Raw genomic sequence first — 27,413 nt, forward strand, 5'->3', positions numbered from 1 at the left:
CCTAGGTGTCAGAAACGTCTTGCCAGACGCTCTAATCTGGCCTCCACCAACCTACACATTGCTCCCCACTCCACCCCGCCCCCGTCCCCAGCCCCAAGTGCTGGACTTGTAAATGGCCCAGGAAGACAATGGCACACAGCAAACCCACCCCCTGAAGTGTCAGGTTCCAGGAACAAATGGTTTTTCCTGTTTCAGGGACAAAGAGGGCCGCTCCTGCCTGCCACCAGTGGTCTCTGTTCCCTGACTTCTATACTTGGTATCTAAGGTCTATGGACAACCTAGGCAGTGGCAAGACTGGCTGGCAGGATTCCCTGGAAGGCCAGGACATAAGATACAAGAGGCTTGTATCCCCATTGCCTGGCTCAGAACCCCAGGCCTGCCTCCTCCTAGCTTATAACCATTGGTAAATTAACCTCTCTGTGTCTCTGTTTTCTCATCAATAAAGTAAGGACTGTAAGAGTGCTTTTCTCATCAAGTTGTTGTAAGGATTCAATGAGCAAAGTGCTTAGCAGAATGACTGGCACATAATTCATGCTCCAAATATTATTAGTAGTAGTATTATCATCATCATCACCATCGTCATCAATTAGCCTGGAAGTTTCCTTCTCACTGAACAGTGGAGGACAGCTTCCCTGGATATTACACATGGACTAAGCTAGCCCGTGATACAGGTGAACTAGAGACATCTGGTTCTTGATGCTATAATTGCACCTACTCAATGGATGAGAAAGGTTTTGGGGACTGGCCTGAGGATCTGACCACACTTAGAATATTACAAGGATGCATGCTTAATCACTAAGTTGTGTCCGACTTTTTGCAACCCCACAGACTGTAGACTGCCAGGCTCCTCTGTCCATGGGATTTCCCAGGCAAGAACAGGAATATATACTTGACATTTCAAATAACCAATTGCTACAATTGTAAGTTAAAAGCTGTGGTTCTTTTTAAAAAAAAAAAAAAGGAGTTGGGTAGGAGGAAGGGGGTTTAATAGAATAAAGACTTCATCTACAGATTTATCTCACTGTTTGAGGACCCACTGTGATCCAGACCTTCTACTAGCATTAGGGAAGGGGTGTTAAAGACGGGAGGATGTGGGGGCTGCCGCCTTTGTAGGAGCTTGCCACCCTCGGGCTCCCAGTCGGAGAAACTGCTTTCAGCATGGTGGTGCCCTGCACGCAAGTAGGTATTTTTGGCCAGTTTCCATCTTCAGCAAGTCAAGAAGCCTTGCTGCTGAGCAGAGCACCCTGCTCGGTCTGGACCCAAACTGGATCCTTTACCTGTCTGACCTCACTGCCCACTGCTCTGCCGTTGCTCATGCCCTGGGGCCACACCAGCCCCCTGTTCCTCCCTGAAAGGGCCAGGCATGGTCTTAGCTCAGGGCTTTAGCATTTGCTATTCCCTCTCCATAAACCACTTCCCCTCCAAACATCTGCAGGCCTCACTTGTCCTCCTCCTTCAGATCTTATTCAAAAGTCACTATACTCGGGGGCTGTCCCTGGCCAAGCTCTAAAAGCTAACACAGCAACTCACACCACGGCTGCCACTCCCTGTCTCCCTCCCCCGGCTCAGTTTTCTCTACAATGTTTATCCCCCATCTACCACACTCCAGATTTCACCAATTTTTCATTTGTTTATTGTTTCCCTTCCCCTATCAGAATGTGAGCTCCAAAAGGGCAGGGATTTTTAGCAGTCCTGCTATGTTCCCAGTGCCTGGCACACAGTTAACATTCAAATGTTGATTGAGTAACTGAATGAATGAATTAGTATTAAAATGAATGAATAAATGAATATAAATAAGCATCAGATCAGAGTCCAGCCCTCAACAAGCTTTTTAACCAGTCAAGACATAGGCTTGCCCCAAACTGAGCAACCCAAGGTCATTCTTGGTAAGAGTTACAGGAGAGGTAAAAACAATAAACATTATAAAAATTCACAGACAGGAGACATTGTAAGATGAGAAGTCAAAAAAGCTTCTGAGAGGTGACAGAAACTAAGCAAAACCATGAAGCATGAGGACTTTCCTGGAGGTACACTGGCCAGGAATCCACCAGCCAGTGCAAGGGACATGGGTTCGATCCCTGGTCTGGGAAGACTCCACACGCCTTGGAGCAACTAAGCACCGTAAGGATGGAGTCTGTACTCTGGAGCCTGAAAACTGAACTACTGAGCTCGCATCCCACAACTACTGAAGCCCGAGCACCCAGAACCTATGCTCCATAACAAAGAGAAGCCCCTGCCACCGCAGCAAGAGAGATCCCACACACAGCAACGAAGACCCAGTATAACCGAAAAGGAAAAAACTAGAAAACAAAACAAAAAAACCCAACCAACCAACAAACAAAAAAGAACCATGAAGGATGACCAAGATAATAATAACAACAGCTGCCATTTATTGAAAACTATCATGTGCCCAACATTATGTAGAGTAACAGCCTGGCGTGCTGCAGTCCATGGGGTCGCAAAGAGTCAGACACGACGGAGCGACTGAACTGAACTGATTTACATTTTACAGATGAGAAAGCTGAGGCCCATGGCAGAGAAGACATGTGAACAAGTGTAACAAGGCAGTAGGAGTTTCAGAGCTGAGCCCGTGGGGCAGAGGCGTTGTGCTCTGCTCCCATCCTCATGTCCTCAACTTCCAAATGCGGACACCTGAGGCCCTCTCCAGAGCTGTCCAGTTGCCAGAGCCTAGTTTAGCCAGAACAAGCAGCAGGCTGCAAGTGCCAGGGAAGTAAACCACTCCCTGCTCCCAGCCACGGTGCCATGCTAGCCCCCATCCTCCAGGAGAGGATGGAGAGCCCCCGGCAGCTGGAGCTTCTGAAGGAGCAGGCTTTCAAAAGTGCTCTGGACAAGAGTCCGGGGGGAATAAAACTTTGAATCCCAAAATAGCGGCCAGACCTTGCTAGGGGTCCATTCTGGGTAGCAAGAGGCTTGTTATCTTATCCCAAGTGCCAGCTCCAACCACATCATGTGTCAATGGAGGGGCTTGGGGGGAAGGTCAGGGTGGGCAGATAACCAGGGTTTAGTCCAGACCCTTGAAGTTTTATCAGGGACCCACGTGATGTGTTCCCTAGGCCCCCAGCCTCTCGGGAAGCTCTTGAGAGACAAAACCACTATAAAGCTTCAGGGCCCCAGCCTTCCAAGGGAAGGCCTGCTGTACATAACCCTTTGGGTTCACTTCCCTTCTTCAGCCCAGGGCAGTGCTCTCAGCTGTCTGTACCCCAACAGAACCACAGATCATGGCTGGGATTCCCAAGGGTGCATGAAGCAGAGGGAGAAATACAGCCACGGAGACCAGAGTCTGATGAAGACCAGAGTGGGTAGAGAAAGACCCAGTGCAGCTAGTTTTTGATATGTGTGGATGTCTCCAGCTGGGGGCAAGGACAAAAGACTGATACTTCCAACTAGCTACCTAACCTTTGTGTGGCAGGGATGGGTGAGCCATCAAACCTGCACGGGCTTTGTCCCTGCAGACATCTGGGTTCAAACCCCGGCTCTCACTGTTCAGGGCCATTTGACGCAGGGTGAGAGGCTGCCCCTCCCACAGGGATGATGCTCAGGGTGGCGATGGGGATTCCAGAAGACAGCAGATAAGAAGCCCCAGCCCCATGCTTGCACCCAGAAGGGCTCTACTCACACATTCTCTGACTCAACTTCCCCACTTCCCCTACCCGGGAGCCGCGACGTCCAGTGATCATGGGAAAAATGAGGCTGCTTTTCTCCAACTGCCAGTGAGTGATGACTAAAGTCAATAATTAACCCCCGCTTGAGACCCAAGTCCAGACATTGCCTATTACAGGCCTTAGCTCTGCGAGAAAAGGATCAGTTTGCCAAGCTGCCTAGGCTTAGGCAAGCAAAAATCCCTGGGCAGCCACCTTCGGAAGCCCTGCCCTCATGGACAAGCAACTGGGTCCCTCCTGGGTGCCGGGGCCCTGTACTGAGAGCCCGCTGAGTCCTGCCCAGGAGGCAGAATTCAGGAAAGAACTGCATTCTCTCGGAGCCCCACTGCCAGCACCATGCCAGGCCTCCCTCCCTGTTGTTACAAAGAGAAATTCTCCCACACAGGCAAGGCCCTTAAAATAGCCCTTTGGGTCTGGGCCATCAGGAAACGGAATAAAGCTGGGTCAGAATGGGGCCTACCATGAAAGAGTTCACAGAGCAGCCGCTTCAAACGCCAGAGACAATCCCTCAGTGCTCAGAACCCTCAGGTGGGCAAAGCCGCAAGGCAAGCCCTCTCCACGAGGAATACTACTCCCCAGGAGGACCCTGTGCTGAGCCCGGAGAAGCCCCCGATACCCTGGGGCAGCACCCTGGATCCCTCTGGGAGAGGGACCCACATGTGAGTCATAGTGACAGTGTGACACAGGCATCGCCTAGGGCGAGGGGCCCAACACACCTGGCCTTGTGCTTGACTAACAGTGCGACCTCAATTTTCTGAGTCAGTCTCTTTATGAACAAAACAGGGTTTAAAATGCACATCCGCTCCATCCCTTACCCCACTTGCTCCGCCCTGAAGTTCTCTATCAGCATTGGGCAGCACCCCACCCCCCTACCCCCTGGAGTGATCAATTTCCACCAGGTCTGAAGTTCACACTCCAGGAATCCCAGAGACAGACAGGAGGGCCCCCACAGAACCCTGCTGCATAATTTATGCTGCACTGATACACAGAGAGGAAGGGATACGGCCCCCACCCCACCCACGCACTTCCACCCAGGCTCAGGGAGGGCGGCTTCCTCACCAGGCAAAGGAAATGACAGCAAAGGCTGGAGAGGGCTGCTGAGTGGACAGCAGAAAGTGCAGCTGCTTCCACATCACTAGCTCAGCCCCCTGGATGTCACCTCCTCCCCTCAGGTGACAGCAGGCAGAGATGGCACTGCAAATAGCTCTGTATTTCCCGTTCACAGAAATGACCAACTTGGAGAGAAGCAAAGTTCCCAGAGGTGGCTTTCTAGAGAACATCTTCACTAAGGGCCTAGAGTGGTCCTGAATTGACCCTGGCTACAACTGTGTGGATCACAATAAACTGTGGAAAATTCTGAAAGAAATGGGAATACCAGACCACCTGACCTGCCTCTTGAGAAACCTATATGCAGGTCAGGAAGCAACAGTTAGAACTGGACATGGAACAACAGACTGGTTCCAAATAGGAAAAGGAGTCCGTCAAGGCTGTATACTGTCACCCTGCTTCTTTAACTTATATGCAGAGTACATCATGAGAAACGCTGGGCTGGAAGAAACACAAGCTGGAATCAAGATTGCCAGAAGAAATATCAATAACCTCAGATATGCAGATGATACCACCCTTAAGGCAGAAAGTGAAGAGGAACTCAAAAGCCTCTTGATGAAAGTAAAGAGGAGAGTGAAAAAGTTGGCTTAAAGCTCAACATTCAGAAAACTAAGATCACGGCATCTGGTCCCATCACTTCATGGGAAATACATGGGGAAACAGTGGAAACAGTGTCAGACTTTATTTTGGGGGGCTCCAAAATCACTGCAGATGGTAATTGCAGCCCTGAAATTAAAAGACGCTTACTCCTTGGAAGGAAAGTTATAACCAACCTAGATAGCATATTCAAAAGCAGAGGCATTACTTTGCCAACTAAGGTCCGTCTAGTCAAGGCTATGGTTTTACCAGTAGTCATGTGTGGATGTGAGAGTTGGACTGTGAAGAAAGCTGAGCACCGAAGAATTGATGCTTTTGAACTGTGGTGTTGGAGAAGACTCTTGAGAGTCCCTTGGACGAAAAGGAGATCCAACCAGTCCATCCTAAAGGAGATCAGTCCTGGGTGTTCTTTGGAAGGACTGATGCTGAAGCTGAAACTCCAGTACTTTGGCCACCTCATGCGAAGAGTTGACTCATTGGAAAAGACTCTGATGCTGGGAGGGATTGGGGGCAGGAGAAGGGGATGACAGAGGATGAGATGGCTGGATGGCATCACTGACTCGGTGGACATGAGTTTGAGTGAACTCTGAGAGTTGGTGATGGACAGGGAGGCCTGGCGTGCTGCAATTCATGGGGTTGCAAAGAGTCAGACACAACTGAGTGACTGAACTGAGCTGAACAGGCTTCTTGGAGTAGAAGTATGGCAGAGGGACCTTGTCTAGAAACTTGCTTCAATCAGGAAGAGCTCCTTTTGGTAAAGCATCTCCTTCCCAAATGATGAAGAAACCAGACAGAGGGTTCTAGGACCCCTTCACACAGCTATTTTCGCTAGGCTCAGCATTTTCCAAAGCAGCTTTCATATCTACCCTCCCCTCTGCAAGGCAGCAGGCCAGAAAGGAAGCAATGAGCCCATTTTCTAGATGGGCAAATGGAGATCGAGTGCGGAAGGTGACATGTGGAAGGTTTCCCATCTTAAGGAGCCAACCAGCCAGCCCTCAAGTGGAATCTCCTTGGGGCTTGGTCTTCCCAGACGCGAAGAGAGATCAAGGGCTGTGAGGCTGCTGTGGGAACAAAGTCAGCTTTGGAGCTGGCAGGCCTGGGTCACCTTCTTAGCTGCATGGTGTTTGGCAATTCATTTTAAGCTCTCTGGACCTCCGCATCCTGGCCTGCGTGAAGCGGATGTTGGTAGTAACTACACACTTCAGCACGCTGTTTTGAGAGTTTCCATGTAAAACTCAGAACGTAAAAAACATTTAGAAATGTTAGCTGTTATTATTACATTTTCCCTAAAGAGTCAGGCTTACTGGGGCATCTGACAATGGGGTGAGGGTTAAATAAACCAAGAGGTAGTTTGAAGCACTGTCTTTCTAACTAAAACCAGTTGAGAGAGATGCTGAGATAGAAGACAACGCTGGCCTGAAAGTTTCAGGTGACGCTGAGACTTTGGAGACATCCTGGGCTCCCAGCAAGCTGTTCAGCATTAGCCCCCAGGCCCTCCAAGAACAAGGGTCTCCTCTCTTGCCACTGGGGTGCTTGAGTGGCAGCGCTGGGGACTGGAGATGGAAATGACCTCGCCGTGACATAAGGCCCTGGCAGCGGGCCCTCCACGGATGAGGCCCAAAGCAGTCAACACCTCACTTCTTGCTGCCCCTCCACCACCCTCATTCCCCAAGACCTCTGGGGTGCAATCAACTTTTATGAGGCAGCCTGACCTTTCCGAGTAAGAGCTATAAACAGAGAAGGGCCAGGCGCTGGCCTGCCAACTGTAGAGTCCCCAACACACAGAGATGGTTCCCATCCCTACATAGGTAGCTCTGTTCCCGCCATGGCTGCAACAATGACCCTAAAGCCAGTTCTGGGGCTCACCAGAAGGACTACACAGTGACAATCAGGTCCCGTCCCCTGCAATCCTTGGGAGGAACGGAAGTTGCGGAGGTGAAGCCTCTTGATGCGTATGTGAGGCTCTCAACAGCTGGTCACCCTTGCTCCCTGTCCTTCCCGGCTTGGGTTTTGCCCGTGTTTTCCTTGCATGCTCCACCTCCAGCACCTTTGCTTTCCCTTTCTTGGCATGCCTTCCCCTCTTTTTCCCACCTAAATCCTATTCTTTCCCACCCCATCCCCAGTTACTCCTTGAGGCCCATCACGAAGCTGGCCTTCGCCAGTCAGTCTTCCCTGAAAAACTCCAGTTCACAGAGAACTCCTTCTGAAGCTCTGAAAGTAAAACTGTTGGTTGCTCAGTCGTGTCCAACTCTTTGCAACCCCATGGACTGTAGCCCACCAGGCTCCTCTGTCCATGGAATTCTCCAGGCAAGAATACTGGAGAGGTTGCCATTTCCTTCTCTAGGGGATATTCCCAATCCAGGAATTGAACCCAGGTCTCCCACATTGTAGGCAGATTCTTTACCATCTGAGCCCCCAGGGAAGTGGGTCTCAATATTAGTACAAATGCCTATGCAGCACTTAATATGTGCCAGCTACTGTTCTAAGCTCTTTACATTTATCGACTCATTTACTCTTCACCACAGCCCTTTGAGCTAGTTCCTATTTCCCCCTCATTTTTGTTTGTTTGTTTGGTTTGGTTTGTTTTTAACAGGTGAGGAAACTGAGGCACAGAGAGAGAAGGAACTTGCACCGAATCCCAGGGGAGTAAGTGGTAGAGACAGGATTCTGGCCTGGGGATAGCAGAGACCAGGAACTCTCCAACAATACAGCCTTCCAGACACACATCTTACTCTCAGGAGGTGTGGCCCAGACTCCTTGGTTCCTTTCACACTCCTCACATTTGACCTGGCTTTAATGGGGAAGAAAGTGACAAGCTCATAGACTCCGGTATCAGATGCCAGAGTAAGGATCCCAGCCCTGACACTGAATTACTCTGAGTGAGAGCTGCATAAACTTTCTGGGCCTCAGTTTCTACACCTGTAAAGTGGGGATAAAAACACTGACCTACTTCATGGGGAGGTTATGATGTTAAAATGAAATCCCCTCTGAAAGGTCTCTTCTGCACTGCCTGGCACATAGCAGGCACTCATATACTGGTTCTCCTCCTTCTCACTGCATCTCGACGTCCTCACTGGATTCTGCTCAGCACCCGCTGCTAATGTGAGCCACCTGGAGGCTCCTGGGGGCCTCCTTGTGGCCCAGTGTGCCACCCTCCCTCCCTCCTGTCCTGACTCCACTACACAGAGCAGCAGCCGAAGCAACCCGGTCCAGGCGAGAAGTCACACGCAGCCCTGGGAATCGCCTCCTGAAATGCTGATCACCCTCCTGGACTCTTCCGTTATTGTTGGCAATAGCCACGGCAGAGAACACCTCTGGCCCTGACTCAGAAACTGTTTCCAAAGCCAGAGTCTCCACCTCATTTCCCACACACACCCCTTGTCCTTCCTGTTCCCGGGATCCCTGTCCTCACCCATGATCCTGTTCCTGGACTCTGAGAACTCAAGAGGAGTAAGTGTGACTACCGTATGTATAACTCTATTACTTGTTTTATTTCATTTAATAAAGAGGCAAAAGAGAACAGAGTTGCCTGTTAGGCTTTTTCTGGCCAAGAAATAGTCTGGTCAGTGACTCAGGCTGAGGAAATTAGAAGGCAATTTCCAGGGACCGTGGTGCAAACCCCAAAGTCAGAAGTCCTAACAACACTCCTCTAATTCACTGCCTCCACCGACGATTAACTCATGCTGGCCTCGGAATATCTCTTTGGAAAATGCAGCAGCTGGCGCTTATATTTCTGGATCTGGAACCGGTCTCCAATGACATCAAATAGGTTTATTTTTCCCTTCCCTTTGCCTCCCCTCTGCCTGCCACCACACATGGTGATTCCAATCCCGACTTGTCCCCCCAAGCCCTCACTCGGCTGGCTCTAAAGAGGACCATGATAAATGGCTGACTGTGTTCCTTCTTCCATCAGCCTTGAAGGATGTGGTCGGTTGTTCCATGAGCAGGAATCTTTGTCAGACCCGTGAATCACCCCTAGATCACTTCCCTCCTTGGAGCAGGAGAAAAAACTTATGTGTGTGTGAGAGAGAGAGACAGACAGACAGACAGTAAGAAAACATGTACGTGTGCTCTGTCGCTTCAGTGGTGTCCAACTCTGCACCTCTATCAACTGTAGCCTACCAGGCTCCTCTGTCCATGGGATTTCCCAGGCAAGAATACTGGAGTGGGTTGCCATGCCCTCCTCTAGGGGATCTTCCTGACCCAGGGATAGAACCCATGTCTCCTACATTGCAGGCAGATTCTTGACCCTCTGAGCCACCTGGGGAGCCCAAAAGAAAGCAGGGCAGAGTGCTGACCCGTGTGTGGCACTGACTTTGGAGCTGGAATCCTATATGACCTTGCCCTCACCTGCAGCACCTCTCTACTCTGCTCCCCCAACACATGTTCCTTCCCAACACACCAGCAAGCCAACACTTGGACAGCTCCAGGAAGCCCTCCAGGTCTGAACAGCTGCTCCTTGTTTATCTGCTTCTTTTGTATGTTGAGTGTTTTCCACGGGGCATGTAGCCCACTTTCCCATCAGACTGTGAACAGCTGGCCTTCCTTTTTTGCCTCAGTCTTCCCTTCTCTCACAGCTTCGCCTATCAGATTCTAAATGTACTCACGGGTTTCAGTGATAAGGAGCACCAGACAGATGCTAGTATGTTGAGTACCCATGATGGGCGCCAGGTACTTACTTCAGTCGTGTCCAATTGTTTGTGACCCTATGGACTGTAGCTTGCCAGGCTCCTCTGTCCATGGGATTCTCCAGGCAAGAATACTGGAGTGGATTACCATGTCCTCCTCCAGGGGATCTTCCCGACCCAGGGAGTGAACCCACATCTCTTCTGTCTCCTGCATTGGCAGGGGGACTCTTTACCACTAGCGCCACGAGGTAAGACACTAAAAGTAGAAGCTTTGCCCCCAAATTATCTCAGATCAATTTTCTAAAATCCTTGTAAGGTTACAGGTGAGGAAACTGAGACCCAGAGTGGCTGGCTCCAGGCTGCTCACCCAGGAAGAGTCAGAGCCAAGATTCAAACCCTGAACTGCCCAACACCAGTAATTCTACAGTGGGACTGGCCTGAGAAGACCCTGTCCATACTGCAGCTGCACATCCTTCTTCCCCTGGGGCTGGATCCACAGTCTAAGGGCTTAAGGAAAAAAAATGAAAGGCAGAGAAATGAATGGGTCTATGCCCAATTCCTAAAAATGTAGCTCCCAGGACCAAGCCCCAAATCTGCGATGCTCTAAACACACAGGAGAATGTATTATTTCTCCAGGGTGGATCCTTCATTTATCAGCTCAGACATCACTGGAGAGCAGACATCATCTTGGGTTTGTTCTAATCCCCTGCCTCACAGTGACCTCCCCCCATTGCCTGTCACATGCTCTCCTCTGTGACACCAGGTCCCACATAGTGAGTGAGTTCTCAAACACCCCCTGGGATTGCTCTCTCGTTGTCCTGTAAATCTGAGCCTGGTCTCCACAACCAACTCCAGTGGAGGAGAAGGGCCTCACTGTAGGTTCGTATCTTCCTCTGGAGGTGAAGTGACCTGAGTGGACCCACATCTCTAACTGGGAGACCCTGAGCAACTTCTCACCTCTCCACGTCTCAGCTCACCCATCTGTATAAAGAAATCAAAGACTTTGCATGGACTGTAGGAATCACATGAAATCTTACACATTGAGCATCTGGCACCAATGACAGTAACTGCTCACACTGGCTATTATTTGCATTCCCTGAAGAGTCCTGTAGAGGATCAGAACATTCACGACTGGTATTTGTCTGAAATAAACAATCAGGAGAGGAAATGACTGCGAAAGCACAATGCCTCTCAAATCCAAACAAATAATTTCTTGTTTGCTTTAGATGCGCCAGCTCCTCTCCAACACCATATGACTTGACTTACACCTACACATGCGTGTGGGTGCAAAGAATGTGAACCAGAGCTCACATCCTTATGGAAAGTTGTCAAAGGTAACTGCAGTTTGCATCCAGCGTCATTAGGACCGTTTGAAAGACAAGTGGTCTGAGGCCAAAGCCAGTTTACCTAAGGTCTCTCCAGGGACAGCTCATAACAGCTGAGAGAGGAGCCCAACTCCAGGCATGGAGCCTGGTCTAAGCAGCAGCTGCCTACCTCCCCCAACACTCCTCCCTCCTAGCATCCCAAGCAAGGCCTTGGCAGAGAGGAAGGAAGCCAAGGGCTGACAGTACCACCCAAATGATGCAGGTCACCTGCCTGCCCTTTCATAAACAGGCCAAAACACAAGACCCTTGGTATCTAGGCGGCTCCACACCCATCCCAGAGACAAGCCTGCCTTTGGCTGGATGTCCTGAGAAGACCTCTGCAGTGTGTTCCCAGCGTTCTGGAGCCGGCAGAGCCCCTCCTGCTTGGGCCCCAGGCCTCTCATCAGCTAGCTCCGGCTAACGTGCATATCCCATAAAGCCGCTCAGCTCTGCAATTTGCCAAACTGCAGACTCAGAATTCACTATCACCTCACCAGGAGAGGTGGGAAGAGGGCAAGCTTCTACAGTGCAGAACGGCTTCCAGGACATACATGACACGGGCGCAGTGTGTCCTGCCAGCTACCCACACCAAAGTGCCTTGGCCAGAACACTTGACCTTCTGGTGTGTGGTGTCGGCCTTGCAGAGGCCAAGGGAGGAGGCGACCCTAGGCTTCAGAGGTGCTGCCTCCCCGCCTGGCTTCTCCTGCCCTGTTGGCCCCATCGACACATTCTACTATCAGCCCCCTCTCCTGATGCATTAATGCCCCGCACATGCAGGAACCTCTTGCTATGACCAGATATTTGTCTTCCTCAGCAACCCCAACCAGCCTTCCAGGGCGCTTAGATGAACCCAACAAACATGATGGGCAGAAGGCCAGTTAGACCAAGGTGCTGTGACTTGCTGTGTCACAAGCGACTCTACCCCAACCGGTTCTCAGTTTCCTTGTCTGTAAAATAACGGGTGGAGTCTCAGGAGTCCTCAGGTCCCTGCCAGCTCCACAGTTCCATAACACACAACACTGTCTCTTTTAGCTGTTTTCCACAACCTGCGTTCAGGGCTCTGTATGCTCCCGTCTGCTCAGTGACATCACTCCCGGCCCACATATAGCATCATTGATTCTTAACAAGGGAAGCGGACACATCCCAGAAAACACTGTCCATGAAAAGGGAGGAAATGATCATGTCGATGGAACTGGACGGGACTTTTTTTTTGTATTTTTCACAGAGAACAAGTTATTAGCAATCTTAAAACCCCAAATCTTTCTTCCTTCTTGCCAGACCATTAATAGCTGCTTTTCAAAAGTGCTTTCTTAGTCAGAATCATGCCAATCATAAGCTACCATCTAATGAGTGCCTTATGTGCCAGGACCGCACTAAGTGCTTTGCATGGATGATCTCATATAATTCTCCAGACAATCCTATGAAGTAGATACTACTATTATCCTCATTTGAAAAATGAGGAAACTGAGGTACATGGAGGTTCAGTAAGTTGCCCAAAGTTGCACAGCTACTCAGTATGTGAGCCAGGCTTTGAACGAGAGCCTCTCACTCAAAGCCTCAGCACTAACCACCTCTCAACACTGCTCGCAGCGGGCCCCTAGTCCCTTTAGCAATGCTCCTGGCTAGTGTGTTCCACATCTGTATGTAACCTTGGACATCACTGGTCATAGCTAAGGTCTGATGTTTCACCTAAGATCCACAGAGAGTGCCATCTGTTGAAAGCAGTGCCTACCTTACCTGAGGACTAGAAAAGAAGCCCTAAAACTGCAACATTAGAGAAAAGAAGTTAGGAAGGCTGACTTCATAATAAGGGCTGGGATATGCCAATGGACATCTGCCTCAGAGGAGGACGACCACATGGGAACCCAAATCCTCCAAAGACAGCTTTCTCAAAAGGGCAGGGCGGGGGGATGCCTGCTGGGCCAGTGATAGGAAAGGATGAACCCTCCCACCAGCACCCACCTTTCCGTCCCCTCAGGAACCAGACTCCTTGGTTCACCTCCTCCCCAACCTGAGTCCAAGCTCATTTATTCCACTAAAAAGAAACCCGAAGATCAGAGCTATTGGGGATAAAGACAGAAAGAGTAGCCCGAGGCTGACATTAGCACAAATCCAGTCCCCTTCCAACAAGGAAATAAAAGGCAGAGATCAATGTGCTGTCTAGGGCAGCAACCCACAGCCTGTTTTAATTGTGAAAATTAATGCTTTGAGCATTCTAAATGCTCCTTTAAATGCCTAATTTGCAAATAAGATGCAGTCCTTGCTGTCTCTTCTGTCTCAAGAACAGGAGCAAAGCTGCTAGGACTGGCAGCCTCGGGAGCCAAGGACACCATTTACTTCCTAAGGTGGGAAGGATGGGAAGACGGGATGGGCTGAGATGAAGGGGCGTCGCGTCCTACTGGCCCCCAGCTCGGCTCGGTCAACCTTAGCCCCTTCTCATTAAGTCTGGGAAGGCAGGGGGAGGGGCAGCCGGCCGCTCCTCAGAGACCACAGCAAACATTTCCCTCCTCGTGTCGGAGACGGAGCATCACTTAAGAGGACATGAACCCCGGTTAAGGGTCACGTCCAGAGGAGGGATAAAAGGAAAAGCCACAATTTTCCTCACACCGACCGACACGAGGGCTTTAAGAAGGTAATCAAAGCTCAGGGCTGAGGGTGGAGGTAGGGCAGAAGCGGCGGCTTCTCTCGGCCCCCCAGACCCAAGCCTGGGGAGACAGAGACCAGGGCACAAGTAGGAGGCTCGTGCAAGGCGTCCGTCCCCAGGGTAACCTCTGAAAGCATCTCGATCTGCGTGCGCCTGAGCGACCCGAGCCCCCAGGGAGGGCCGGGAAGATGCTCTTTCCCAACGGAGCTTCCCAGCAAGGGTTTGAAGAACGTTCCCCCCACCATCCATCAAAGCTCAGGCGGACAGATGACTTCACCGTTGTAACAGACAAGGGCAGCCACTTGCCAATTCCAATGCCAAAAAAAGAAAACGGGCGTGGGGCGGGGGGGTGGGGGGGAGCAGTGGAGGAAGGTCAGAAAAGGGTTCCCTGGAGATCACAGCCCTGCCAAGAGACCCCACCGCCAAAGGCTGCCCTGTAGGCGCTCAGCTCCGGGACTTAACACGGAGAGGGCTGAGGGGCCACCCAGGGGCCCTCAGGGGGTTCCTGGCCAGCCTCCCGCAGGAGTCGTGGGGGCGTACTCACATAGTGCTTGGAGGGGTTCCTCCGTTTCTCCACGTCCACCACGGTGGCATCTTGCACGCAGTAGGCGAGCATCTTCCCCCACAAAGCGAGTGGCGCCCCCCGGCGGCGTCACCTTCTCATCCCGGTCCGGCCCCGGCTCCTTGTCCCGCTTCCCGGGTTCCCGGGTCTCCCCAGCTACCTCGGGCCGGCGCGCCGCTGCCCGGGCTCCCCAAGCCCACAGGTACAGCCGCTGGACGGGGGCTGTTCAGAGGGCACGCGGGCTCCGTGCGCCCGGGCGGCTCCCCGTGGGCCTGCCGCGCTCCCCTTCCCTCCCGCGCCGCCGCAGCTCTCCGGCTCGCCCGCCCGCTCTCTCCGCCGCCCGGTGGGTCCGGCGGGAACTGGCGGAGCAGAGGAGGGGCGGGGGTGTGTCCCGCCGGCGAGGGGACGGGGCGGGGGCCCCGGAGCCTGCTGTCAGCGCGCTAGGGAGGGGCCGGCGGCGCCCCTTCTCTGCGCTCCGGCTCCGGGGGGCTCGGCGCTGACGGAGGCTGCGGGCGCAGGAGGCGGAGGCAGGGCCGGGCAGGCAGAGAAGGGAAGGGAGGGGAGAGAGGGGAAGCGCGCGGGGAGGGGCTCCGGGCCCGGGGGAGGGGCTCGGGGCGACGGGGAGGGGGGCTGCAGCCCGGCCGGAGAGGCCGGAGCGGGCCCGCGCGCCCCCACCGCGCAGAGAGCGCGGCCAGCGGCCTGGCGCGGCGCTGGGCGACTTGGCCAGGCACGGAAACTCGGGGTGGCTTCGGAGGGAGGAGGGGCGAGGGGGAATGAACCCAGAGCGCCCCCGCCCCGGCTTTCGGTCTGGGAGCGGATTTGTGCCTTTCGGCCCCCACCTTTACGGCCCCCTCCCACTCCTATCCCCCAGAGCTCTTTCATGAAAAGTAGTTTATTACCCCACCGTTTTCGCTCAGGCCCTCTGAGCTGGAGACAAGGACTGGGAAAGTAGGCGGCATTAAACCTTTCAAGCCAGAGCCTCTTTTGATAAACCACCTGCCCCCCTGCGGGTCACAAAGGGTATATTCTCCCCGGAAATGTGATCGATCCACTGCCTGAGTCGCTTATCGATCTGAGCCTGGATAACCAATCTGTGATATCATTCACCAGTGAGGTTACAAGACGATAACACTCCTGCCTTTAAGCCTAAGGCTTCCCTGGAACCCTCTCCTCCAGGTCGGGGAGGAGGGAAGGGAAAATCCACCACTGAGTTGGGGACCAGCTCATCACTGGCCCCAGACTCTGACTTTCTCACCACCTCTCCCTCTGGTTTAGAAAACCTACTGTTCAAGTCACTTGTCCATCCCTGGACTTGGGACACAATTACTATTTAATTCAATTTACACCCCACCCGCCACCCCCAACTGTTTCCAGCATTTTTCCATTCTAATTTCAAATATTTAAAGTAGTGTCTTCACAATTAATCCTATTGTTCACAATCACAATAAACTTTGTGACTGTGGAGCAATGCCAAGCATCTGAAATGGAGGCCAAGAGTTCTAACTGTGTTAATACTTTTTTCTCTGTACTGTCAGAACTCATGTAGATCCCAAGTTCTAAGACTGTTCACACAACTGCTTGGTACAGAGTAGCCTATTATCCTTCCAGCTTTCTTGAAGAAGGGTGCTAGGACACCAAAGGATGCTGCTATCTAATTAGTTGACCTGGAGCAAATCACTTAATACCACAGGCATTAGAGTCATTTTAAAGTTTTCTGTGAAATGGGGCTGCTGAACTAGATGGTCTTTTAAGACTTGTCCCTACATACATTCCAAACTCCTAGCAGTAGTTACTCCTTTGGAGACCATTTTGAGGGGGTTTTTTGTTTTGTTTTTCATAATTATCATGTATGGATATTGACATTTAAAAAATATATTTTTTTAATTTCTTCTCTAAAATTCTAGAAGTTTAGGCTTGATTGAGCACTTATTCTGTGCTCCTTTACAGGGCATTAAAAAACAAAAGAGAGAGAGTGAGAGAATTCAGGTGATGTTTGTGGAACTAAAGACTGAATCCAGTTGACAAATGCTTGTCCCTTCCCTCAAAGAGAAGAAAGTACACTCGAGAAACAGGGACACCATGAAGACAGTATGTAATAAAATGTCCGTTGCATGCTCAGTTGCGTCCGACTCTGTGATCCCACAGACTGTAGCCTGCCAAGCTTCTCTGTCCATGGGATTATCCCAGCAAGAATACTGGGGCACTGGGTTGCCATTTCCTTCTATAGGGGATCTTACTGACTTAGGGATCGAACCTGCATCTCCTGCTTGGCAGGCAGAGTCTTAGCTCTGAGCCACCTGGGAATGTCCATTATTATTGTTGTTCAGTTGCTGAGTCATGTCCGACTCTGTGACCCCGGGGACTGCAGCATGCCAGGCTCCTGTGTCCTCCCCTGTCTCCCGGAGTTTGCTCAGATTCATGTCCATTGAGTCAGTGATGCTATCTGAACATCTCATCCTCTGCTACCCCTTCTCCTTTTGCCTTCAGTCTTTCCTAGCATCACAGTCTTTTCCGATGAGTCAGCTCTTTGCATTAGGTGGCCAAGGTGTTGGAACTCCAGCCTCAGCATCAGTCCTTCTAATGAGTATTCAGGGTTGATTTCCTTTAGGATTGACTGGTTTCATCTCCTTGCTTCCAAGAGACTCCCAAGAGACTTCTCCAGTACCACAGATCAAAAGCATTGTTTCTTCGGTGCTCAGCCTTCTTTAAGGTCCAATTCTCACATCCCTATATGACTACTAGGAAAACCATAGCTTTGACTAGACGACCTTTGTCAGAGTGATGTCTCTACTTTTTACTATGCTGTCTAGGTTTGTCATAGCTTTCCTTCCAAGGAGCAAGCATCTTTTACTCTCATGGCTGCACTGTCCACAGTGATTTTTGGAGCCCAAGAAAGTAAAATTTGTTTCTGCTTCCAATTTTTCCCCCTTCTATTTGAAATGCCCTTTAGGATTCCAGAAAGTGGAGGCCTGGAATAATCAGGAGAACTTCCTAGAGGAAACTGTCTGTGTTGTAGGGACTCTGTATGGTCTCTAAAGTCTCTATGGGCAGAGTTTAGAATACCTTGGAATACTCTGCCTCTTCTGAAGTCCTCCAGGTCGGTTGCACTTGCCACAAGCTGTTCAACTTGTGTGTATTTGTCCATAACACATTCATCTCTTCCGAGAGTGGCTGGTGCACAGGACTGGCTGTAAGTTATCTCCTACTTCTTTGCACTCCTCATGTAGCAAACCTTCACCTTATCCACACTAGTAGTCACTGTACGAGAATCTGTTGAATGAATGATTGGGGGAGAAGGAAAGGTGGAGCGAGGACACTGAACCCTGAACCTGCAGTGATACACAGACGGCCAGGAGGATAGTGTGCACCTGGGGGAGAGTCAGGGAAGGGAGTGAGACACAGGAAAAGGAAGTGCCAGGGTCCTGCCCCGGCTGATCCAGGGTATTCGAAGGAGAGATGGCATAGGCGAGGATCAGGAAACAATTGCTTAATTAAACGTTAATTAAGGATATAAAGAGTGATAGAATGAGGATAGCTCAGTAGGAAAATTCAGTGGAGAAAAGAGGCTGAGTAGCTTGGTTTACTCGGGAGACCAATAAAACTTCAAGACAAGAAGTTTGCACCACTTATGTAGGCCACAGGCGTCCTTCCATTCTCCCGAAGGAGAGGAGACACTGAGGCCTCCCCGGTCGGATCTTAGAAGCCCAGGCATAATTAGTAAGCATGGTGGGTTCCGCGCTCCAGATGGAGACTCAGCCAGAGTGAGAGAGAGAGAGAGACATGGGGAGACCAGTATTTCGAGAAACTGATCCCAATTCTTTATTTTCCAGAGTCTGTTTTTATACACTGAGATGTTATACAAAAGTCACGTGGGGACAGCAGTCCTGACTTTTATTAAAGTCAGGTGCTTCACACAAATGTATACAGAGGTCTTAGGGGTGTTACATCATCTTCTGGCCAGGGGGGCCTGCTGACAATTTACGACCCTCTCCTTGTGACAGCGGTCAGTCAATCAGGACACTTATTTCTCCAGGGCTGATTATTCTCAAAACAGACGCCACCCAAATAAAGTTACATTCCTACAGGGTGAGGGTGTAGTGGGTTTTAGTTAAGGAAAGAATTTACTTAGCCTAAGGTCTAACGTGATTAATATCAAAGGTTAATACTTATTCCTTCTATATATTCATTAATGTGTGTAAGGGCAGGGGATATGGAGACTTAGCAACAAACGTTGGCTCAACAAATGAAAAACCCTGCACCAACACAATTTCTAATCAGCCCATTATACTTATACTAATAGTTTTCTAACTTTTCTAAGGAACCTGTTTTTAGAAGGTTTAAAGCATCTCGTGCCTCTCACGGTTGGGAGGCTGTGAGCAATCACATGTGGCCGGACGAGCCTGTCAGGCAGGCTAGAGAACCTTCAGAGGAGTTTGTAGGTTAAAACACTCTTGTCACACCCAAGAGTTTTTATTGACTGGAGCTCTAGGTTAACTCCTTCTCCAAAAGAGGTGGTGGGGGACAGCCCCCCGTAAAGTCAGAGGTGTAGGTAAGAGGACAAAGTAGTAAAGTAGGCAGGCTCTGGTTATGGGGGTAGACGCTCGAGGATTTCCAGGGGGACTCCTGAGGCTCGATCCCGCCTTTGCGTATGTCGAGCCTCCTTCCTCATGACCTTTGTCACGGGCGGAGTACCTCACTCTGGCCCCCAACATCGAAGCAAGGAAGGAAGGGCGTAGGGGCTCCAGACCGTGAGAGATCTTGACACCAGGCAACGGGCTTCTGTATCAGAGAGGATGGTAGAAAAATCACTGTGGATGCTGGGCAGGCGTCCTGGGAGAAGAAGATCTGAAAGTGATGCCCAGTGCTGTGGAAAGGAGGAGACCAGGCATCACTGCCTTGAGCAAGTCCTGTTCCTTGTGGGAGTGGGAGGGAGGCCTGGACAGACCCTCAGTGCTGAGCTCTGCAAGGAAAGGGCTGGGCTGTAGGAAAATGGGAGGGCTGCTGGTAGAAAATCTGGACAACCCATGGGTTCCTGGTCAAAAGATTCTTAACAGCACACAGCCACTCTTCTTCTGTGGACTGCAAGGTGTTCTGGAAGTGCTAGTGAAGCCTGAGAAGCCCCTAGTGAGGGGTGTTCAGCTGCTGGAGGGGAAAAAAAAGGAGAGGGTTAGCTGTCCTGAGTCCCCTTGTGAGTCCAAGCACTCCCCCAAGAGGCACTGGTGGTTTTCTGCTCACCCTCCTCCTTCTGGATCAGGATTTGAACATGGACCTGAGGATAAGAGATCTAGGGGAGAGAGGGAGGATGCTTGGCTACAAGGTGACGGCCTTCTTCTGGTTTAAGAAACCCCGACAACCTGACATCTCCTAAATTCAGGGTCTTGAAGCACAACTTGAGGACCCCCCACTTCTCCTTGTGCTCCCAATTACCTCAGTCGGAGGGAGCAACTGAGCACCAGCCCCCACCCAGCCCCATGGTGCCAAGATCTCTGGGGACTAGTTGCGTAGAAGTTATCAATCAATACCTATGGGAGAAAATCTCCCTCTCCTGGGGCTGTAGAGCCAAGAGACTGTAAGTATAAAATGGTACAGACTCTCCCTTCTTCCCTGGGTATGTGTCAAGCTTATGCAGACTTCTTTCCCAACAGTGCCTTAGGCATGCCTTTCTGCTCAACACATGTTTACTGAGTGCCTCGCATGTGCCTGGCACTTTTCCAGCAATGACTGACACTAGCTGAAGGCTCCTTGGAGACAAGATGGTGTCTCATTTGTTCAATGTCCGGCATGCCTGGCACACAGTAGGTACACTGGGTGGTCTGTGTTGAAGACATCTGCTCAAGGAGTTAGTAGTGCTGAAGAGGACTAGCTAAACCCCTATTTTGCCACCTCCATCCATGAATTGGGGATGACTCCAATTCAAGGACATAATATGAGTTCTAATGACAAAGTATAATGTCATTTTTTTTGAAGTTTAGGATAAATAAGGGAAAGAGGACCCAAAATAAAGATACAAACTGACTGATACCTGAAAATCTGATTTTTCAGAAACAGAGAACTGTAGGATGCTTAGAACCAAAGAATTTTCCAACTGGAAGGGATCAGAGAGTTTACTTAGTCCTTAATTTTACAGAGGCACAAACTGAGGCCAAGAGAAACTAAGCAAGCTGCCCAATGCCACACAGCTAGGGAGTACCAGATCTCCCATCTTTGTCCTTCACCACTCTCATAAGCCTATTCACATGCAAGAAGAAATCATTTAGAGCATTACAGATGCCTGCAGATCCAGAATGTTACTCTCCCTTGACACTCCAATTCTTCATTCACACAAGCATCACAGGCTCCTTAGAACCCCCTCTCCTGCCTATTCCAGGCAGGATGCTCCTTAAGGTCAGGGACCATGTGTGTCTCCAAAGTCCCTTTGTGCACATGCAAATCCGATCAGCTCCCATATGCAGAGCCCAGCCAACCTCCTCTCCCGTGTAATCTTCATAACCACCTCAAAGATGACAACATACAGGAAAACGGTGAAAACAGTTAAATTACCAAACATTCATTTGGCTACTAATTGAAAATTGCCCTATGACAGTTCAGCCACTACTGTATTGAACCCTTATTAACATCTTTTAATTTTTTTTCAAACTTTGCTATGCTTAGTTAGGTTGTGCATTCTAAACCAGTAAGAAGCAGGTGAGGGTCTGAGAACCATGGACTTGGACTGTGGCACCACCTTTTCCCTCCCCACCGTGATGACAGCACCCCGGCCACCTGCCACATACACCCCCAACCCAGCAGAGAGCCTTATACATGCCAGGCACTCAATGAATGCTTGTATTTTAAAATTGGATATTTGTCGACGCTGCTGATGAAAATGATGCCTACATGCTGCAAAGAGTCCCCCATCCTGGGTTCTAGTCCTACTCAACCACAACCCAATCTTGTGACTTTGAAGTCACTGCCCATCTCTGGGTTTCTGGTGGTAGTCTGGTACCATGCACGCTCTAGGTTGGTAGACAAAGTGAGGTCTTATGGGTCTGAGACTCCGGGAGTTGGCAATGAACAGGGAAGCCTGGCGTACTGCAGTCCATGAGGTCGCAGAGTCAGACAGGGCTGAGCGACTGAACTGAACTGTACTGACCCAGAGATGTGCAAATTTTAGTGAGATTTGGAGCCCCCTCCTGGTCAAAGTGGTTTTAGCACCTTTAACTCAAAGCTGCTGGCCCTGCTCTGTATCCCTTTCTGTCCCTGGCTGACCTCTGGCAGGAACAGGCAGGTGGGCCTGGTACCAATAACCTGCCAGTTTACAGACTATAAGCAGTCCGGGGTGTATATGCATCTCTCTTGATTTTCCTTGTTCCTTTCTCTCTTTCTTTCAAATCAGCCCTAATAAAGAACTGTTTGGGGAGCGTCTTGAGAATGGTTCCTCCGGAATCTGGAGTAGACAGTGAGATCAACTTCTGCTTTCACCAGAGGGGAGTAAATTACTGGCCAGACTTCTCCTCCCCTAGGTTGCTGGATAATGGGACCAGGATGAGACACCAGAATTGCCCTGTCTGCTTAGCCCTATTGTTCACTAATTGCAGCCGTAATAACAGGCCCCTCCTGCTTGCCAAACCACGAGGTGGTGGAAAGCACCTTTATTTGACTCCCAACACAGTAAGTTCATCAGCAAAATCTCAGCCAGCTTTTGTACAAGATGCGAGAGTCTCAGCCTCCTGTCTCAGCCTTGACTCTGAGGGTGAGGGTCCTTATGCAGCAGAATTATTTGATAGAACCAAATCAAGTTCCAGCCTTAGGAAATGACCATTGCCCTGGAATACCAGAGAGAAATCTGCCAACTTGCATATCCAAAGAAGCCAAGGACACAATTAGATTCACAACGGAAAAAAAAAAAAATTATTCCATAACTCCAGACTACATCCCTAACACTGATGGGACATCTGGTCCCCAAACTAGCACATGGTGCTTTAAGACCTTCAGGGATGAGGGTGTGGATGGTCTATCTCAACTACTGAGAATGCCTTCAAGTATATTCCTGCCTGGTAGGGACTTACCAGCATCCTCTTGGTATAAAAGATCAGTGTACCTAGTTCCATTTTAACCATAAACCACCACAGATTTTCTTTTTCAAAATCCCCTGGATTTTCCAGAAGCCAGCAAACCCTGACTTGTCCACTGGATGACAAAAAAGAACAGGAAAGAAAAAATCCGTTGGGGAATTCAAAGGCAGTTTCTTAAAATAACCTGAAGCCACAAATAACCAAAATTATGAGTCTGGTTTTGGTTTGACCGCCTTTCTTTTTTTTTTTTCTTTTTTCTTCCAGTTCTCTATTGAGAAATGTTAGAAATTACTGATCTTTATCCTGTTTGAATCCACTTGCCTATTTCAGGTGAAAGATCCAAGACTCTTAAAAGTCAAGTCTGGCTTCGGTAATGTCTTGCCCCCTCTGTCTCATACAGATCAGATCGGATCAGATCAGTCATTCAGTCGTGTCCGACTCTTTGCAACCCCATGAATCGCAGCACGCCAGGCCTCCCTGTCCATCACCAACTTCCGGAGTTCACCCAGACTCACGTCTATCGAGTCAGTGATGCCATCCAGCCATCTCATCCTCTGTTGTCCCCTTCTCCTCTTGCCCCCATTCCCTCCCAGCATCAGAGTCTTTTCCAATGAGTCAACTCTTCGCATGAGGTGGCCAAAGTACTGGTGTTTCAGCTTTAGCATCATTCCTTCCAAAGAAATCCCAGGGCTGATCTCCTTTAGAATGGACTGGTTGGATCTCCTTGCAGTCCAAGGGACTCTCAAGAGTCTTCTCCAGCACCACAGCTCAAAAGCATCAATTCTTTGGCACTCAGCCTTCTTCACAGTCCAACTCTCACATCCATACATGACCATAGGAAAAACCATAGCCTTGACTAGACGAACCTTTGTTGGCAAAGTAATGTCTCTGCTTTTGAATATGCTATCTAGGTTGGTCATAACTTTCCTTCCAAGGAGTAAGCATCTTTTAATTTCATGGCTGCAGTCACCATCTGCAGTGATTTTGGAGCCCAGAAAAATAAAGTCTGACACTGTTTCCACTGTTTCCCCATCTATTTCCCATGAAGTGATGGGACTGGATGCCATGATCTTCGTTTTATGAATGTTGAGCTTTAAGCCAACTTTTTCACTCTCCACTTTCACCTTCATCAAGAGGCTTTTGAGTTCCTCTTCACTTTCTGCCATAAGGGTGGTATCATCTGCATATCTGAGGTTATTAATATTTCTCCTGGCAATCTTGATTCCAGCTACCATAGTTGGTTCATTTCTTACCTGATAGACAATGGCAGGTTGAGGAAGACTTAGCTGGCTGGATTTTCCCACCTAGGTGAATCTGGCTGGGATTCTGACTGGCATCTACAAGGTGTTACCCCAGGAAGATTACTATGATCACTTTGATTAATCTTACTGCCTAATATATAAATAGCTCATGTTTCAGTTGAGACTCAGTTGGTTTACGAGTATTTGAGCTGAGCCGGCTGAAAGAAGGAGAAGGGGCTCAATTTCCAAGGTACAGTCCTATCTCATCCAAGGATGTCTGGACTTAGAGCCGAACCAGGAAGTAGCAAATCTTTAAGAACATGATACTTTCCTCCGTCTTTTATCTCTGCTTACGGGTGTGTCTGTTTTATTCTTCTTGAACTGCAGACTGCTTTTCTCTGTTACTTTACCCACATAGCAGGAGTCCCCTACTACCCAAATGTCTACCAGTCCCTTAATTTCAGACACTTGAGACTGGTTGCTTCTGTAGTCTAGATCCCAGTACCCAGGAGAAACACTCTGATTGGCCCAGCTTGGGTCATATGTCCACCCCGTTCCAGTCAATTATCAGGGGGTGGGGTCATGTAGCATGAGGATGACTATCAGAGCTAACCCACTGGACTGCGAATTAATTCGAACAAAGAGGGCTGGTGCGAGTGGCTCCCACACCCCGAAACACCCCTACTAAATTACTGTTTACTTTTTCAAGGACATTATTCATTCATTTATCCACTCAATGAATACTTAAGTTACCAATTATGTCACCCACTTTATTAGGAACTGGGGCTACACTTGGGGCAAACCAGACAAAGTCCTAGTCCTTAGGAAGTTTTACACTTTTAAGGAAGATACACATTGTTTTATGAATCATCCAAATAAATGCCATATTATAATTGTGGTAATGTTGTCAAGGTGGAGAAAACATACTAAAGTATAAATGTTGGTCATCTCTGGGGGTAGCGATACAAAGCTTTAAAATTAATTTATTTAAACCTTAAAAAATTCTATAGTGTACATTTCCTTTTGGAGAAAGACTGAGTTTTAAAATTTGCCTTTTAAAAGGATCATGATGGTTCCCTGGTGAAGAGGGCTGCCTGGAGGATAAGCGGGGGCATTTGGTGGGTTGGCAGTGAGATACAAGAGGCGATGACATTGACATACCCACACTACTACAGAGACAATAGTTGGACTTCTCTGGTAGCTCAGCTGGTAAAGAATCCACCTGCAATGCGGGAAACCTGGGTTTGATCCCTGGGTTGAGATGATCCCTGGAGGAGGGCATGGCAACCCACTCCAGCATTCTTTCCTGGAGAAACCCTGTGAACAGAGGAGGCGGTCAGGTTACATACAGTCCATGGGGTCGGAAAGAGTCGGACATGACGGAGGGACTAAGTGCAGCATAGCATATATAAAATAGATAACTCATAGGAGCCTACTGTACAGCAGGCCTCTGTAATGACCTATATGGGAAAAGGATCTTAAGAAGAGTGGATATGTATATGTATAACTGATTCACTTTGCTGTACAGCAGAAAGTAATGTAACATTGTAAATCAACTACATTCCAATAAAAAAAAATTTTAATTAAAAAATTTTTTTTTTGAGTGTTGGCCTAATTAAAAAAAGAGAGAGATGACAACAGTTTAGACTAGGCTGACAGTTCTGGGTGGAGTGAAGAGAACTTTAGAAGGTAGAGCATCCTCTGTCTGATGATATTGGTCAGGGATGAGGGAATCGGAGGTGCTGAGGACAATCAAAGGTTCTCAGCCTGCATACCTTGAGGGGATGATTATGCTATTTAGTATTCTGACTTTTTCTTAGCCTGCAATATACGGACGCTGTTCTAGTCAAGGTCAGAAGTTTCCTTTAGCTATAATAAAGATCATGATAATAATAACAATAATAAAAATAATATCAACAATTGTTTTTAAGCTCCTATGTGTTGTGCCAGGCACTCTGATGAGTAAGCATTGTGCTTGTGTATTCCATAAACGGGAATTTAATCACAAACAAGAATGCCCTCCCTTGTGGGGTTCACAGTCAAGGTAGAAGAAACAATGAATTAGACAAGAAAAAAACCAAGGCTTTGGGCCTCTTCAACTCTCTAGTATTTTTTAAAATTTTGTTCAGCATTTATTTAGTAAGGGCTGGAAGAAATAAATTTTCTACTAAATGTCCACTTTTCTCCCTGCATTGAAAGTAAGGCATTTATTATATGCACTGAAAGCAGTATTTTTTTTATTTCATGAGTTTTCATACCTGGATAATGTCACTTACATGCTTGCTATCAGTAAAAGTAACTTACATGGATACAGCTTCAAACTCATAAAAGATATTTTAAAAGTTTTCATTTTAATGGAAATCAGATGTTTCCTATTTGTCTGGAGTTCTTGTTTTCCCTTTAATTTGGGGAGGAAGAGGAGGAAGTTTCTTAATAGTTAACTTCTTGGGAAGTATATTGAACGGTTTGAAGTTACTTAAAACAAATCATTTCTTCCAAGAAAACAGCACTAGACCCTACTGCTGCACGTTGACCTAGACCTTGAAGTCGGGGGGTGGGTTGCGGGGGGGGGTGACTACTGCCGCCTGAAGGGCTGCCTGATGGAAGGAGTCCAAGTCCAGCTCAGCCCACAAGGGCAAAGCATCCTGCAGGAATACCCCACAGAGATGGGAGGCGTTAGAGAGGAGGGGCTGTGAATTTTCACTTGAGGATACTGTTTATTGTGGAAGGACCTAGACCATTTGTGCCAGGAGAGCCTTGGAAAACCCCAGTCTTTCAGGCCAATTTGTCTTCCTTGCCTAATACAAGAGGGGTTACCACTGCTCAGATTTTTAGAAACAAAATGGAAAATTCTCCCTGATGGACGGTTAAGAAATCCTGTAGATAAATGCCTGATGATTAATTCATGATATTACTGAAACATGAGGGGACTTCCCTGGTGGTCCGGTGGCTGGGACTCCGTGCTCCCAATGCAGAGGCCTGGGGTTTGATCCCTGGTTGAGGAGCTGGATCCCACATGCTGCAACTAAGAGTTCACACGTGGCAACTAAGGCCTGGGACAGCCAAATAAATAAATATTCTTTAAAAAAAGAAACATGAGAATGCCAGCTCATAAGGACGGAAATGTTGGTCTGTTTTTTTCACCATGATACACCCCCTGTGCTGAGAACAATGGCTGACACATGGCAAGTTTTCCACTAACTGTTCGCTAAACCAACGATAGTCAATATTTTCAATTTGGGGGGCCATACAATCTCTGTTGCAGCTACTCAACTCTGTCTAATATACCTATACCATGACCCTGCAATTTCATTCAAGAGAAATTTCACCCAAGAGAAATCTGTACATATGTCCACCAAAAAAATATGAAAGCATTTATAGCAGCACTAATCATAATAAGTCAAAACTGAAAGCCACTCTAACGTCCACCAATGCTGAGTGGGTTAGTAGAGGTGTTATGTTCATACAATAGAATACTATACACCAGTGAGAAAAACCAAACAACAGCTTCAGACAGCAAACTGGCTGAAGTTCAC

At 48.9% G+C, this 27,413-nt stretch overlaps 2 protein-coding genes across 11 annotated transcripts in view; both read right to left on the bottom strand.

Annotated features, from left to right (window-relative positions):
- The window catches only part of SH3PXD2A (SH3 and PX domains 2A), a 248,436-nt gene extending 233,292 nt beyond the window's left edge, over positions 1-15,144 (bottom strand). Inside the window, exon 1 of one of the 3 annotated variants that reach the window (XM_070780769.1) lies at positions 14,565-15,144. In XM_070780769.1, coding sequence (XP_070636870.1) covers positions 14,565-14,636 — 72 coding nt within the window. In that variant the 5' untranslated portion in view covers positions 14,637-15,144. The remainder of the gene's footprint in view (positions 1-14,564) is intronic. The other 2 variants (XM_070780766.1, XM_070780767.1) reach the window with 2 other exon arrangements.
- A 3,269-nt stretch (positions 15,145-18,413) lies between these two features.
- STN1 (STN1 subunit of CST complex) overlaps positions 18,414-27,413 on the bottom strand; it is a 66,054-nt gene continuing 57,054 nt past the window's right edge. For 5 of the 8 annotated variants that reach the window (XM_070780776.1, XM_070780775.1, XM_070780784.1 and 2 more), the window contains one exon: positions 24,627-25,194. In XM_070780776.1, the coding sequence (XP_070636877.1) occupies positions 24,872-25,194 (323 nt within the window). In that variant the 3' untranslated portion in view covers positions 24,627-24,871. Of the gene's footprint in view, positions 19,725-24,626; positions 25,195-27,413 lie in introns of those variants that run through there. The other 3 variants (XM_070780777.1, XM_070780778.1, XM_070780783.1) reach the window with 3 other exon arrangements.

The sequence above is a fragment of the Bos indicus genome, chromosome 26, assembly GCF_029378745.1.
Source record: "Bos indicus isolate NIAB-ARS_2022 breed Sahiwal x Tharparkar chromosome 26, NIAB-ARS_B.indTharparkar_mat_pri_1.0, whole genome shotgun sequence".
In the NCBI taxonomy this organism is placed as follows: domain Eukaryota; kingdom Metazoa; phylum Chordata; class Mammalia; order Artiodactyla; family Bovidae; genus Bos; species Bos indicus.